The sequence below is a fragment of the Daldinia decipiens genome, assembly GCF_022478715.1.
Source record: "Daldinia decipiens strain CBS 113046 unplaced genomic scaffold F4813scaffold_9, whole genome shotgun sequence".
Classification (NCBI taxonomy): Eukaryota; Fungi; Ascomycota; class Sordariomycetes; order Xylariales; family Hypoxylaceae; genus Daldinia; species Daldinia decipiens.
Window position 1 is genome coordinate 540779 of NW_026054552.1, and position 14375 is coordinate 555153.

The following is a 14375-nucleotide window of genomic DNA, read 5'->3' on the forward strand; positions in this document are numbered from 1 at the left end:
ACGGACAACGAATGGGCTAGGGTTGCCCCACGAACACGACAACTTTAGGCTAGGTAGTCTCTAACTACAGAAACCTTAGAAGGAAGTTATCAGTTGTTCAGCGTACCCACACCTGAGGCCTATCATGTTTCAGCGAGAATGTGAAAATGTGAAAATGGTAACGGATCAGTCTGGCAATTATATTTAGCATACCTTACGTAGGTATTTGGTTTGGCTATGAATCATTCCAACTTGTAGGATTGAAAGGATGACGTTTTGGGAGAGTTACAGATTAGTACGTGACTTTGTACTTAAACAAGCAAACAACAGAGCGCTTACATAAAGATGGCCTGAGCTTAGCCCTACAAACTACAAACATCATATTCTTGGGACTATTTACTGGCAATCATTATTGGGTACCTTGAGTGGTAGCTTATAATGTAGAGTTTAATCTCCTTATGATACATAGGTATATTTAATATCCCTATCCATTTATTTCAGTCCGAGTACCAGGAGCATAGGTGAATAAAAGGGGTTGTTGCGAAGTGAGCTATTGGTAGTGTAGAAACGAGAGTCGATCGTTTCAGTAGTTGTTACTACATAGTATATAAGCTCACCCAACTAGAGCATATTTTTCTGAATTAGGTTATGCTTGAAACATGGGTGAATATGTGTGTACGTCCCTCGTCCGACCACTTGGTGTTATTTCGTTTAAATCCCACTGCTGCATCAATTCTCCCGGCCCCTCCGGAAGTAATTTTTCACCTGTCTCATCCTCGTTTATCCATAACATACAAGTGATGCGATTGCGCTATTAAAACAGTATTCTGGCTAGTGCCTCATGCGTGTCCTGGTTCTCTTGTAGCATGATCATTGGTGGGCGGGTCCCAGTAGTGGTCTCTATCCAGGTGTTACCCTCAGCTAACGTCTCTAAAATATCTGGTGATGACACCCAATCTTGTGTCTTCTCTAGGCTTGTTTATAATAGAAGAGATTTCACTTGAGCCAGTATATGGAAAAGGAAAGTCTACTACCATTGATATAGCTATGGGCTTTAACATTGTAATCCATGGGCTAGAGGCCGCCATTTTCTGCAACATAGGATAAAGGGAACAAGCGTCGCACTGTTATGCTTAGCAAGCCATTTAAAGATTTCTAATAGAATCTCTGGTACTAACTTAGCAATATATGAAACTGGCGAGGCCATAGTATAATTAAGGAATTCTGAAATGGGCCTCTAAGAGGAAAGGGAGAAAATGGTATAATTGGCAAAAAGAGGGAAATGCCCACATTATCGCAGCTAGTGCTATTAATTCCGAATGAATGAGGTATATTTGGAAATACTCAAGCGTGTAACTTATATCTTTAATAATTAAAATGATACCGGAAATATATAAAGCATCTATATAATTCAACTTTGATTCTACTCTAATTTCTTTATGGTTATGTGGATTAATTGACTTTTTAGGAGACTATAATGTACTAGACTTCTCAATAGGTCTAGTCTTATAAGACTTATTTTGAATAATTAACTTGTTATATAGTTGAGAGAAATACATATATTAGTCTTGCCTAAACAATTGTCTCCTAATCCTTGTATTATCCTATTTACGACCTCTTTTTCAGCTTAACGTGGTCATTATAATGTGACGGTGACGAACGGCTGTTGCTTCACTATTATACGTAATACAAGCAGGGTGATACCATTACTTCAAAAAGATAAGAGTTTCAAACAGCGTAGTTACACCTGATTTGGGCAATTTCTTCTGAAGTGAAACTCGTTAATAAGTAAACCCGTATAACTAGATTCCTATGATATGTGTCAAGGCTGTCTTCATTCATTCCCTCTGAGTCAGACGACCGTTACATCTGCATATATACTGATTCAGAAAGCCATGAAATAGGCATAAGGTAACCTAGGCTATCTACATAAGCTACATTATTCCATCACATACACTCAGCTAACTAGGCAACGTGAAATCTATGCGTAGGTAAGTTTATTTACAAGACTACTTAAACACATAGAGAACCCCCAGTTTGGCTTTCCTTCAAACCCCAGAAAAAAATTCCCCCTTATTCACCATGAAAGAAATTTGTCCCGATACAACTCGCAGAACAACGATTTCAATATGTCCTCCCAAGACAATAGTCCCGATAGCGACTTAGACGTTGCGATAAATTACCTAGCGACACGAAGCACCACACCCACGCCAAAAGACACAAACAGCACGAATAATACCAACTATACAAACACAGACTTTAATTCTGTCAGCAGCTCTGAGAATCAGCCACGCAGCGAGAATCCTAAAACTGTGAGATGGGCCGAGCCAATTGAGTCAGAGATTCCGAATACTCCCTCTCATGACTCTGCTCCAAAGTCAGCCTAAATCGAATTTCTGGGAGCGACATTTAGATAAGAGCCTAACTAGCTATCCTAATGAATTACAGGGTAGCATACAGCTGTAAGTTGTAGTGCATTAGATATAATACCTAGTTTAGTAGCTTTGCATTTGCTTCCTTCGAGATCATTTCACAAGAAAGATCGTTACGATGACACCTTTACTTACATAGGTATATTAGATTATCTATAATATTGATTTCTGCTCTTCATTTCTTGGTCTCTTAGCGATATCGGTACTCTCTCGATCGACAGATACATCGGATCTCATGATAGTTCAGTATTTATACATCAAATTGCTTCTGTTTGAGCCATAAGTAATAGTTGCGATTTGTGGATACCTTTGGGCTGACGCCAACTGGAGATATTTTCGGTGTTTCCGACATTTGAGCTTAGCTTTTTCCAAGCAATGGGTACATACATAGGCAATTTATAAGCAGGTACGTAGGTACACAAATGGGTCGGGAAGTATCGACGTGATGTTACTGCGGGAACGGATCCGGGCAAGATGGCGGCGCATGTGTCTTTCCGATTTTACAGACGAATTGGGCCAAAGCTTAATTTGTAATCACTAAATTTCATTGTCAAATTACGTGTTATTACATACCCAGGTACTCTTCGGGGAGCTGGCAACTGGAGCTGAGATATCATAGTTATTAGTAAAAACTACCCGAGAATCCAGGGGTGAGTTTATGATGTACGCAACTGAAAATATAGTATAAAGCCATGAGTCCGGATCACACAGGTATATGTTTAATTACACTACCCTAAGAATTCTTTGTGACAAGGCAAGATATAAATCAAACGTTGAACTTAACTCACACTTACACTTCAATATGTCTAAGCCCACAATATTGATCGTCGGCGGTTCGTTCGCGCCACCCGAGGTATACAATGATATCGTCGATGCCATTGCGGCAAAAGGCTATGATATTAAAGCTTTACATTATCCAAGTATTGGCTGGAGGGCTGGGCCAAGACCAGAAAAGCTGCCGACCATGTACGATGATGCTGCCTTTGTCGCCAAGCAGGTATCCAAACTTGCGGACGAAGGGAAGGACGGTAAGCATCATAGAGCTCCTAAATCCCGATTCATATAGATAGCCAAGGCAAAATATTAACGCTACATGCTGCAGTCGTTCTAATCGCCCATTCCTACGGAGGTGTGCCAGCTGCTGAGAGCACCAAGGGACTCACGAAGAAAGAGAGGCAGAGTCAAGGTAAAAGGGGCGGAATTGTCAGGCTTGCCTACATATCATCATTGGTACCGCCTGTAGGACGCTCCTCGCAAAGTCTTCTCGCAGAAATCCCTAGCGAAAATCGGATCGAATTTAAAACTGATGTTAGTTACGTTTCCGTCTCTTTAATCTTTCCTGCTGCTTATTCGTTCGCCACCATCTAATGCCATCATAACAGGAACAAGGTTGGATGGATTACGTCGATCTACCTGCCGCCGCTACACTAATAGTCTCAGACCTCCCTGACGCGAAGGAAAGAGAAGCAACCGTTGGAAATTTCCAAACCCACTCATCTGCTAGTTTTGCTACTGAGTTGACACACCCCGGCTACAAGGATCTCCCAGTGTCGTACTTGTTGTGTGAGGAGGACGCCCTTCTCCCCCCCAAGTATCAGAGAGACTGGATCGAGTTGATTGAGAGAGAGAGTGGGAACAAGGTCGATGTCACGTCTCTGCAGGCAGGTCACTGTCCTAATTTCACCAAGCCGCAGGAAGTGATAAACTGGATTGTGAATGCGGCAGCAAAGGGTGAAAACAAGTAGGTTGCGATAAGTTGCGATAAATATGGGCGGGATCGATAATTACCTACCTACAGGGCAATTGTTTGTGATTTATTTTTTATTATGTAACGTAGATAGCTGATAACTATTAAAATGGAATCACCTTTCGATTTCGACAATGTGGAATTTGGAAGGTACTTACAACAACAGAGGAGAGATATAGGACTTGAAACGTCTAGGCATGGAAAGCAAAGTAGAGGCACCAACGATGCCCCCGCCTACACATATCCGCTTAGTTACATGTGTACAGCTTTGGGATACCAAGAATATATCTCGTAGTTTGAGGCTTAGAATACTAGCTAACAGTTAGGTTGGTTAATGCAAGGCTCCACTATTACTTCTGACGATGTTTAAAAACCGAGAGGATAATACTAGATAAAGTCAGGTATTCTACTTCAAAACGACAGGTAGTTACATAAAATCTGAAAAACCCGAGATGTCAAAATATAGTGAAGCATGTTGCAGGTATGACTTTTCCCCTTTCCCAGCAGTTCACCCTATATTTAACTCAGTATAACCACTCGCCAGCCACATCTTATAGAATCCCCCCCATTGTTGACGAGGGCTATGAGCTCGAGGGCACGTATATTGAACTCAACGGGACTAAAACCTGTAAGTACTTGAAGCAATAGACGATAAATTTAGAATGATGGTACTGATACTTCCTTACTAGGAAGATGTGACGGGCTCATGAGTGCCCGCGCCAATCTCAAGGATGACAAAGTGAGAGCCGAGTATGAAAGGAGCTACAAGCTTGCCTTAGGGTTCTTCCATGATCATTTCTGAGAGGATATTCTCGTGCTCTTTGATGGTTCATAAAACTCTAATTATTTTATTATTTTTTATTCGATCCCTTTGTAGTGGAAGTTTCATATTTAAGTAACTACATAAACTAGGTGTGAGGTGTAAGTTGCCTTTATCACTTGATCGCCTCCCTATTTCGAACAATGTGCTTAGGTAACTACCTAAATAATTACCTAAGTACATACTGTAATGGTGGTGTGGTTGAACAGAATCACGTGATATTACGTCTATTGAAAATAAATTGGATATTGAGGTACGAAGTAGCTGTTAGGTTTTCATTTAGGTTTGTGGGTCTTGTACTTGTCTCTAAACACGCTTTCAACGCGTCAAGCTCCCGGTGCCCAACTCTCCCCACTCACACATCCTCCCCCAACCTTCCATAACAATATATCCAATCTAAATTATAATTCTTACAATTCTTACAACTCTTTCAGCTATGAACTGACGGATTGTTGAGTTTGAAATATCTGATTTCTCGGTAAATAGCATATCACACCCAATAATTTTCGATTATCACCAACCATGCCGCGACCTAAGAGAACACGCGTCGCGTCGACTCGAACAGTCGCAAAAGCCACAAGCCCCGAACCCGTTATGGTACCGAAACAACCTGTCGAAACCAGCTCTGATATATACGATGTGAGTGACCGGGAAAAGGAAAAGGCAAAACAGAGACGTGAGTCGATGCGCGATGCGACTACTATTACGCGCACGCGATCTACATCTTCACACCAATTGAAGGCATTAGAAGTCGCGCGACAGCAACGCGACTCCGCCATGGACAGGCTAGAAAATATGACTTCGACGTCGAGCAATAGGGCAGATGAGCCCGGAGAAACCTCAGAACCTTCGGTCGAATTAGGGCGCAAAGTGGCCGGGACCCCACTGCAGAAGAGAATGGCGGACATGTCAGGGCTGGACTTGGACGATTCAGACTTTGACGACTTGAATACAACATTTGATGCCGCAGGTCCAGCAAGTGCGCAGCGATCAGCCGACACGTCTAGTATGTCTGCTAGTGTTTTCAAACGACGGCCCCGCGCGGGAAGTTTTCTAAGCAGGGAGGATGGTTACATTCGTCCTAGCAGCCGGACGGGTCCCAATACGCCTGGTTATAGCTCGACGTTTAATATCGGCATGTTCAAGAGGAGAGTACGAGAGCCTAGTATCCTCGGTACTGCCCAAAAGCCGCGTCCTCAAAGATTAGAGCCTGAGCCCGAGCCCGAGCCGGAATCTGACCAGGGTGAAGACGAAGAGGCAGTTGATGAAGAAGGGTTTGCCCCTGAAGCCGAATCAACCCCGCTTAAGCCTTCTAAGAGACGTTCCCGAGAGGTTGAGGCTGGCCCAGCGTTGCCGCAGGATTTACCACGCGCAAATTCGCGTAAGCGAAAATCCTCAGAAGGCCATGAACGCCGCACAAGATCATCCCCATTTGAAGACAATAAACCGGTCGAAGATCCCGTACTACAGGGATCAGATTCAGAGCTATCATCTCCCCCATCTACTCCCCCGCTTCGACAACAAAGCAGTAGGCCCGTAACACCTATTATGGACGAGGAGCTTATGGCGCCTCCATTAAGCAGCGGTTCCTCCGAGGGAGATTCAGAGGTCTGGCCGCCTCTCCAGTCGCTCACGCGAGCTCGTCTGAGACGGCCGGCCTCGGTTCTCCGAAGGACCCCAGTTGCAAATGATAATGTTTCCGATATCTCTTCGCCGCCCTCCCTCACTTACTCTCCAAATTACCGCGAGTCTTCTCCACCGCCGCCGCGACAGGCCGCAAAGACCAAGCGCAAGGGCACCTCTAAGCCGGAGCCTAAAGTCACGACTGCAGATTTAGCGGGCTTGCTACCGCGTCGGCGCCGTAGAAACGCTAGAGTGGACGATGAGGATTCAGAAGCAGAGGTTGACATCTCCGGCCTGGGCGATGACGACGACGAGCTCTCTTACCTTGACGTCCGAGCCCGACGACACCCAATGCGGCCGGGCTCCCGAGCAGGACAGTCCAGGAACCAGAATGCGGAACGGGCGCGTCCTATTTCGCGCGGTAAGACCGCAAAGCAGACTCCTAGCACCAACAGACGTACTACGATCACGTATGGCCGAACATCAGACAAAGAGAACCAAGGGGAGTCCGAGGGGGATGAAGCAGAAGAAGGCGAGGCCGACGAGGAGCAGGACGAGGAGGAAAGCAGCCAGGTCATGGTCTCGCGAGTAGGCGAGGAACTGAAGAACGCAGCGCGCAAGTTCCAGGAGGTGGATAAATGGCAGCTTGACTACGAGGAGATGACGCAGAGTAGTTCACCACGGGACGCTCGCTAAATCCGGAAAGTATCTTATTATCATTCAAGGGGAGTATAGGAAAAGGGCTTTGGGAAACTGGAGGGGGTTGGGGGTTGAAAGTTGCCCGGTTATGATGCATGATGCATAGTATGGGTCTTCATCAAGTTGCTACCTGGTTAACGTTTTATAGTCAGCTATGCTTTATCGCTTTAGAAGGGTTAGGGAGATCGAATGGCATGAAGATCGTATACTATTTAAGTGATATGATGGCTCGATACCTCAATCAATACCAGCCATCCATCTGCATTTGCTATGCGCCATAATTTTTATACCATGTCTTTCCTTCGGAGCGTATGATCGTGTATCAACCCGTTTACTTGTGGACGTATACCTCTCGGAAGCCAAAGCTCTACTCGTGCCCAACTCCGCAAACGCCAAACCATGCATTTCGTAGAATTCATAAACCCGTCTGTCTGTTCATTCCTCTTATAGCCCCCAATCGGCCAAATCCAATCCTTAGAAATAAGCTCTCGAGATTCAAGATGATCCCATCCGTATCTAATGTCTACGGTCTCAGCGAGACGCTTTCCAAAGTCTGCTCCACCGTAGGAAGCAAGTCGACGATCTTATTAGCGTCACGTAACGCTATCGTCACAGCGTCGGGCACCAGGCCCGTCATGAGCAGTTTCTACACAAAATCAAGTCAGCTTTTTTTTTTTTGTCCAACATTCCTAATTTCTTCCATATAGCCCTCTCTCCTTTTCCATCTCGAGATTTCGAGCAACAGTTGGAAAAGAAATATAAAAAATTTTGTCGTAAAACTTACCCGCTTAACATCTTCGAACCCCAGCTCCTTCGCCGTGTACTCGCGCGTGACCTCCTCGGCCGCGAAATCAACGTACACGCGCGTGTCGCGGACGCGCACGACGACGTTATCTAGACGCATGAAGAGGCGAGCTAGCAGCAGCATGCGCCGCTCGTGCACGCGCAGCTTAACGCTGAGGACGCTGATTCCGTTGTCGTCGAGTTCGCTCTCGTACAGCATGACCTCGTCGAAGAAGAGGATGGGGTCGCGGCGTTTTAGAAGTTCGATTGGGATGGGGTTTTTTGAAGGCTTGAAGTCGAATTTGCTGTCTCGGGCTGTTTCTGCTGTCTGCTCGCTTGATTCCTTGGATTCCCCCGTGTTGCTGTCGTCCTCGGCAGCTGCTGGACCTAGCGGCGGCGGGGGAGCTCGGGACGACGGGGGGACGACGCTGCCCCGGTACGTGGTGCTGTAGCTCCAATCGTACGGCCTAACTACATCTTTGATGCCGGCGCTGGTCTGCTCGCGACTGGCAGACCAGCTCTTGGCGTAAGCAACCTGGAGCATATTCCGATCGGTCTTGTCCACGGCATCTAAAGCATCGCGAGCGTTGAACTCGACAGCCCAGCCGGAGGGCACGTGGCGCACGGAGACGAGGTTGTCGCCGAAGATCATCTCGGGTACGGGGATGCCTAGCTCTTGCTCTAAAGCTTCGATAGGGCCGGCTTTAGAAATGGGCAGTTTTCGCGTTGAGATTATGAATGAGCCTTGCCGGTGTGATGTTGTCGCTTGCGCGATGTCGTCCGGCCGTGGAAATGGCTCATTAGGCGAGGTTATGTGCGCTGCCATAGTTGGAATTTGTTGGGTTTATATTTTTGGGGGGGTGGTAGAGGTAAAAGTATTGGTTTAGATGTTCCAAAATAATAGTCAATGTTGAAGTTTGTCAAGCTCTAAGAATAAAGTAGAGCTTATCATAGAGGGGCAGAGCTTCGTCACAGCGGGGTTGCTTTCCCAGAAATTGGAGGTGGGACCTGACGGTACATACTACATAGGTAGGTAGGTATGTAAGGTACACAGTACTACATACATGTATATAACTACCTACCTGAGAGGTACCTAAGCTTAATCCGTCAAGGCTCACCTGCAGCTATCAAGTCTCTAACTTAGACTCAACACATACCTATCCTATCCTATCCTATCCCATCCCATCCTAAGGCTTCCAACGATATATTCCGACTCTGACAGTATAACAAATGTCAAGAAACATACTATAGTTAGGTAGTTATGCCATATTAAACATTGACTCTAGTTGGTAGAGCACTACCGCTACCTTACCCAATAGTCTTTTCTACCATCGGCCTTCTATCATAACACAATAACTCCCTTAGTTAAAGCGACACGACTCTTATGCACCTTACCCAGCTCCCTGTTACCCGGTATCCTCAGCCGAAGAAATAGAGCTACACGCTCGAAGTAATATGAAGAGATGAACCCATTCCCAAATCTCTCAAGCACGGCCGGCAACTCTCGCCCTCCTTGCTTCTTCGTCTCGATTAGCCGCAACACGAGCCAAGAAGTCTTGTCGGTTGACGTAAGACTCCTTCGACTTCCCAGCAAATTCTAGTTCGTCTTTGATACCCTCCTTATCGACAAATCCTGCCCAATCCATGCGGCTTTTCTCGACTACGTTAAGCTTCTTGGCCTTTGCCTGCTCGCGCAATTGTAATCTTGCGCCCATGCCGAGATTCAAGTCTGCGCGCTGTGTCAATCCTTCGATGACGGGCTCGAATATAGATCGGAAGGCTTTTCGGGGTTTCCGTCTAGACTGACTGTTCTTGGCTTCGGCGTCTTCGACTAACGTGGGATCTTGAGATGCTAGGTATAACTTCGCTTCCGCCGAATCTCGGGGCACCAGCTTCTCTTCGACGTGCACCTTACCAGCAAAATTGTAGGTACGCTTTATCTTTATCATTGATACCGGCTCTTGTCTACCTGGCTTCTCTGCTTGTGGTCTGTCCTTTGCACCTTTGGATTGCTCATCCGATCCTTGTTCCTGAGTTGGCTTCGGGGGTTCCTTTTCCGTTTCTATATCTGCTTTAGATGGTACTAAGGGAGCGGCGGTCATTTTAGCCCATAAGTCGTCCACATCAATCGTTACTGGGCCGGTGGCTGCGCGCGACTTCTTTTCGACCTTCTCCGCTGCTCGCATACTCCGGGTCTTGATTAGCCCACCTTCACCACCTTCATCATCCTCGACGTTGTCATCCTTCCGCCTTTCCTTCTTTCGTCTCTTCTTGCCCCTTTGTATTATCGCCTCGTCACCCGAGTTTTCAAATCCATCGTCGGCATCTGAATCGGCGCCGCGCTTCTTACTCGGTACCGCGACTAGTTGTACTTCATCTTCAGATTCTGAAGCCTCGGCGTCGATATCTAATGGCGCTGCGTCGGGCGCAAAATCGGAATCTTCATCAGATGCATATTCCTCGTCTATGAATGGTTCCTCAGTCATATTTTAATAGGATGGGCGTATGTTTTCTAATCTAGGTGACGTCTAGAGAAACTGCAATCTAGGTTACAGGCTGGAAGATGTTTGGCGGATGATTCGCGATTCCTAAAGAGCTGGGGGAATTTTTGGAGCTTAGGTCCTTTATCTTATCGAATTTGCTGACTTGCCAAGATATATGGATCCATAATGTCTCCACTGAAGTGCAGGTATTGTATTGTATGTACAAGCAAGCTTGAGTGGTATTACTTCACACTTAAAATTAACTACTTAACCTAGTTAGTTCCTCTTTAAACTTCAAGTCTAAACTAAAAGTGCTTATGAATATCAACACAGTTCTGCCCATCAGACGTGTACAACAAAACCAAGCACCGAATATACATATGCCAGTAATGCTTCTCAACCCCTCAGAACCCCCAGTACCCCTTCACAAGATACGCAGCATACCCACCCAACCACAAAGTCGTAGCCATAGTGCCCCAGTAGCCAATTGGTCGACCCAAGCCTAATCCATTAATAAGACCCAGCTCCACGTGTAGGACTCGGAAAGTCAAGAGGGCGGTGAGGGCGTTGCTGAGAGTTCTCTGATTTGCGCCGTTCAGTTCAGCAAAGGCTGCAATGATGAGAGCCATTGGTACATTTTCGATAAAGTTTTGATGGCAGCGGCTAGCCAGGTACAACTTGTTATTCGGGTCGCCGTTCTTGGACGAGTTGTCGCCGACATAAAACTGATCCTTGAGACGGTGGTATACAACCCGGCAGCTTAGAAAAGCAAAGTATGCCGAGAATGGCATAGCAAAAGTGCCAGTAACGGCTATCGTTGAGAGAATAGCTGTTAGCATTTCTTGATAGGCCCGGCTTAAGTATAGATAGAGATAACTTACGCAAGAGGGGTGCAAGTGCCGGGGTTGTAATTCCGATTATAGACGACATGTTGATCGGTATCGATTCACAACGTATCTATAAATTGTTGCTTAGAGATATAAGTGAAAGGAAAGAAAAATGATTTAACATAGTTAGTATAAAAGTCACTAGGCTCTCAAGCAGATGAAGCTGTTATATACATACATAGACTTGTCTTTTAGCGTTAACATCACCAACTGCGCGGATCCGCTCATTAGCATCCTTTAAAGCGCCCGTACGAGATAATCCTTGCAGCATGACTCATATCCAGTACAGGTAGCTATTTACAATGTTTACTGTTCACAGCTAAACAGCTGGAATACTATTTTACATTTTGAATACATATACTAACTAGGTATCTAGGTACCTAGGTACCTAATAATAGGCTACATCTTATAAAAGTGACGGCGGGTTATCGCACGGACACCACTATCGATGCAAGGGATTATGTATAACTGCTTACCTCACTAGAACTAAACCTATCCTTATAAAATTGATTATTGCTCATGTATTGTTCCTAGGCACTTAATACATCAAAAGCCTTCACTCCGAGTTTTATAAGATGAGTAAAAGAATACTTTTATAATCTGACCTTCCATTTTGGATCAGCTAGAAAGGTTCGATTGGCTGCATGGGTTTTCGATGCCAAGACCCTTGCCGTCTTCAATAACGTCCTCAGATCTTCCCCAGATTCTTAAATGCCCCCACAGTTTTAAGGTAAGATATTCTCGTGTGTAACCCGATTGTGTCATGAATCTCATAAATTCATTGACGTCACTGACTTGAGTAGACGTAAGTAGAAATCGAGTAAGCACCTCTTATAAAGTCGGCGTCTTTCAACATTTCCAGCAAGTCTCATATCTACTTTTCTACATATCAACCAATAGTATTATACCTTCTTCGTGCCAATCACCAGTCATCATACATTCCGGCAAATCACAACCATATCCCAAATCAAACAAAATGTCTTCACAAAACAACAGTCAGCAACCTTCTCTAATTGGCGGCCACGCCGAATATATCAAGGGAGTCACAGAAGTCAGTCTAACCGGCCATAATGAAATCACCTTTTTATGCCCACCAAGTATGCTAACAACGACCAGTCAGCTATCGGCAGCGTCACAGGGTCACAGGCTTGGACTAGCTCCGGAGAGCAAGACAAGGCCCATGCCGTAGATACCATGAAGACGGCTGGCGCGAACCGCGATTCATCTCAAGGGTTCGGCAAGGTCGAACAGAAGTTGGGTCAAGCCACAGGCTGCGAAGGTATGGTCAAAGAGGGGGCAGCTAGCAAGAAATCCGCATAGATAGAGAAACATTGTAACATCATGTATATTAATATCAAGTGTGTTCTGGATGCTCATGCTACTTGAATAGAAGAAAATAAGTATGCGCAATTGGTGAGGTATAAGATTGTATTGTCAGTTCTGTTAAGGTTTTATGTTTTACCATCGGGTATCGCGGTGGCAGCTAAAAGGGTAACATCGCATCCTCGGAAGACTAGGATTCATCATCCGCGTTGTATTGTATATACGTTCGTATTAAAATGTACCTAGACAAGCTTTTTAAGGTACCCGATGGTAAATTCCCTTCTAAATTCCCAATAAGGGCGGCTGGAAACACGATATTGAAACCTGTGGTTCACATGATAAGTAGGTAGGTATGTATGTATATTATACGTTAGGTAGTATTGTAACTGACGCAATAAATCTTTTGAAAAACAATAGCTTGTAGCCTATCGACTCAATTAGGAGGACCGTTTAAATGTAAGTAATCCGAAACTTCAATTCCAGGCTCTGATATATTCACAATTAGTAGGTAGTTAATAACTTAAGAAATACTCCTAGAAACTAGAAAACAAAAAGCCGCAAGAAAATGACTAGTAGCTAATACCACTGTATGTCGCATTAGGGATTCACTTCAACCCAAATAAAAACCAAAAAGTCTAGTCTTTAGTGTGACATAAAGGATCAACATGTAGGTAGACGTTCAATATACCCCCCCTTACTTAACTTTCCCCTCCTTTTTCTTGTCCATCTATTGCTTGGTGATGGTTTCTTATCTGTACTCCCTATGAAGTCCAGCCATAAGTACCTATTTACTAGGTTACATAGTTTCTACCCAAGCATTGAACTAATTGAATAGGTACCTACCTATGCTTCTGTGAGCTGCTTACTTTTCGCAGCTATTTAGGCACATTAGAGCCTCACGATAAGAGGACAAAGGAGCACAGCAAGTGTGGGGCCCAGTCTCAATGTCATAAACTATAGTTACATTGCAGCAAGGTTCCGCAGTAGCTTAAATCACATCATGTAGCGTACCTATGTAGGTTAGGACTTTAAGCATTTTCGATAAGGGTCAGATGGGCCATCGGAATGACCGGAGAAAAAAAAACTATTATTAAGGTTTGCTGTTCCTGTATTTTTTGGGGGGGTTCTCAATTGTTTAGGTATGTACCATTTAAGATATTATAATGATGCATCTAATATAAATTTAATATTTGCAATACGATCGAATTGTCAAACAAGCAAAATCAGAAAAAAAGCAAGGTACATATCGAAATTACGGTCAAGATATTCGATATGCATATCATTAGACTTGGAATCACTTTTCGAGTCACAAATTGCATACCTTAGGTACATAAGTACTTAACTACCTACCTAAAACATACGTGCATGGATGTACATATGTTGCCTTGGGTCCACTGCATCATGCCCGTAACCCCGCAGGCCAACCCCGCTAGTACCTACGTACCTAACATACACTAGGTACATCCTACATCAGCAATCGCATATCCATCCATCGTGCGACCTGGCTATGTAGGTAGGTATGTATGTATGTATGTACATACAATACAAACTGGAAGCTAGTCCCCTGTGGACCCTGAATTCAGAGGCAACCCTTAAAGC

At 44.8% G+C, this 14375-nt stretch overlaps 8 protein-coding genes across 8 annotated transcripts; 5 read left to right on the forward strand and 3 right to left on the reverse strand.

Annotated features, from left to right (window-relative positions):
- Nucleotides 1-1805: 1805 nt before the first annotated feature.
- F4813DRAFT_353235 (uncharacterized protein) lies at nt 1806-2759 on the forward strand. Its single transcript, XM_049242619.1, has 2 exons — nt 1806-2382; nt 2547-2759. The coding sequence occupies exon 1, from the start codon at nt 2109-2111 to the stop codon at nt 2364-2366; it is 258 nt and encodes an 85-aa protein (XP_049101499.1). The 5' UTR covers nt 1806-2108; the 3' UTR covers nt 2367-2382; nt 2547-2759.
- Nucleotides 2760-3213: 454 nt separating this feature from the next.
- Nucleotides 3214-4156, forward strand: F4813DRAFT_387644 (alpha/beta-hydrolase; the record flags this gene model as incomplete). Its single annotated transcript, XM_049246578.1, has 3 exons — nt 3214-3439; nt 3514-3719; nt 3794-4156. 3 exons carry the CDS (start codon nt 3214-3216, stop codon nt 4154-4156), a joined length of 795 nt encoding a protein of 264 aa, XP_049101500.1.
- A 381-nt stretch (nt 4157-4537) lies between these two features.
- F4813DRAFT_353241 (uncharacterized protein) lies at nt 4538-5089 on the forward strand. The gene is made up of 2 exons (XM_049242620.1): nt 4538-4777; nt 4845-5089. Exons 1-2 carry the CDS (start codon nt 4642-4644, stop codon nt 4958-4960), a joined length of 252 nt encoding a protein of 83 aa, XP_049101501.1. The 5' UTR covers nt 4538-4641; the 3' UTR covers nt 4961-5089.
- A 411-nt stretch (nt 5090-5500) lies between these two features.
- Nucleotides 5501-7297, forward strand: F4813DRAFT_387645 (uncharacterized protein; the record flags this gene model as incomplete). The annotated part of the gene is made up of 1 exon (XM_049246579.1): nt 5501-7297. One exon carries the CDS (start codon nt 5501-5503, stop codon nt 7295-7297), a length of 1797 nt encoding a protein of 598 aa, XP_049101502.1.
- Nucleotides 7298-7599: 302 nt separating this feature from the next.
- Nucleotides 7600-9015, reverse strand: F4813DRAFT_336245 (TIP41-domain-containing protein). Its single transcript, XM_049241197.1, has 2 exons — nt 8085-9015; nt 7600-7946 (listed from the first exon to the last, which is right to left on the reverse strand). The coding sequence occupies exons 1-2, from the start codon at nt 8907-8909 to the stop codon at nt 7824-7826; spliced, it is 948 nt and encodes a 315-aa protein (XP_049101503.1). The 5' UTR covers nt 8910-9015; the 3' UTR covers nt 7600-7823.
- A 170-nt stretch (nt 9016-9185) lies between these two features.
- Nucleotides 9186-10817, reverse strand: F4813DRAFT_353246 (BCNT-domain-containing protein). Its single transcript, XM_049242621.1, has one exon. The coding sequence runs from the start codon at nt 10567-10569 to the stop codon at nt 9568-9570; it is 1002 nt and encodes a 333-aa protein (XP_049101504.1). The 5' UTR covers nt 10570-10817; the 3' UTR covers nt 9186-9567.
- F4813DRAFT_353247 (membrane-associated, eicosanoid/glutathione metabolism protein) lies at nt 10806-11643 on the reverse strand. Its single transcript, XM_049242622.1, has 2 exons — nt 11448-11643; nt 10806-11377 (listed from the first exon to the last, which is right to left on the reverse strand). The coding sequence occupies exons 1-2, from the start codon at nt 11494-11496 to the stop codon at nt 10971-10973; spliced, it is 456 nt and encodes a 151-aa protein (XP_049101505.1). The 5' UTR covers nt 11497-11643; the 3' UTR covers nt 10806-10970.
- Nucleotides 11644-12160: 517 nt separating this feature from the next.
- Nucleotides 12161-13090, forward strand: F4813DRAFT_353249 (uncharacterized protein). Its single transcript, XM_049242623.1, has 2 exons — nt 12161-12504; nt 12570-13090. The coding sequence occupies exons 1-2, from the start codon at nt 12430-12432 to the stop codon at nt 12771-12773; spliced, it is 279 nt and encodes a 92-aa protein (XP_049101506.1). The 5' UTR covers nt 12161-12429; the 3' UTR covers nt 12774-13090.
- The last annotated feature ends 1285 nt before the right edge of the window (nt 13091-14375 follow it).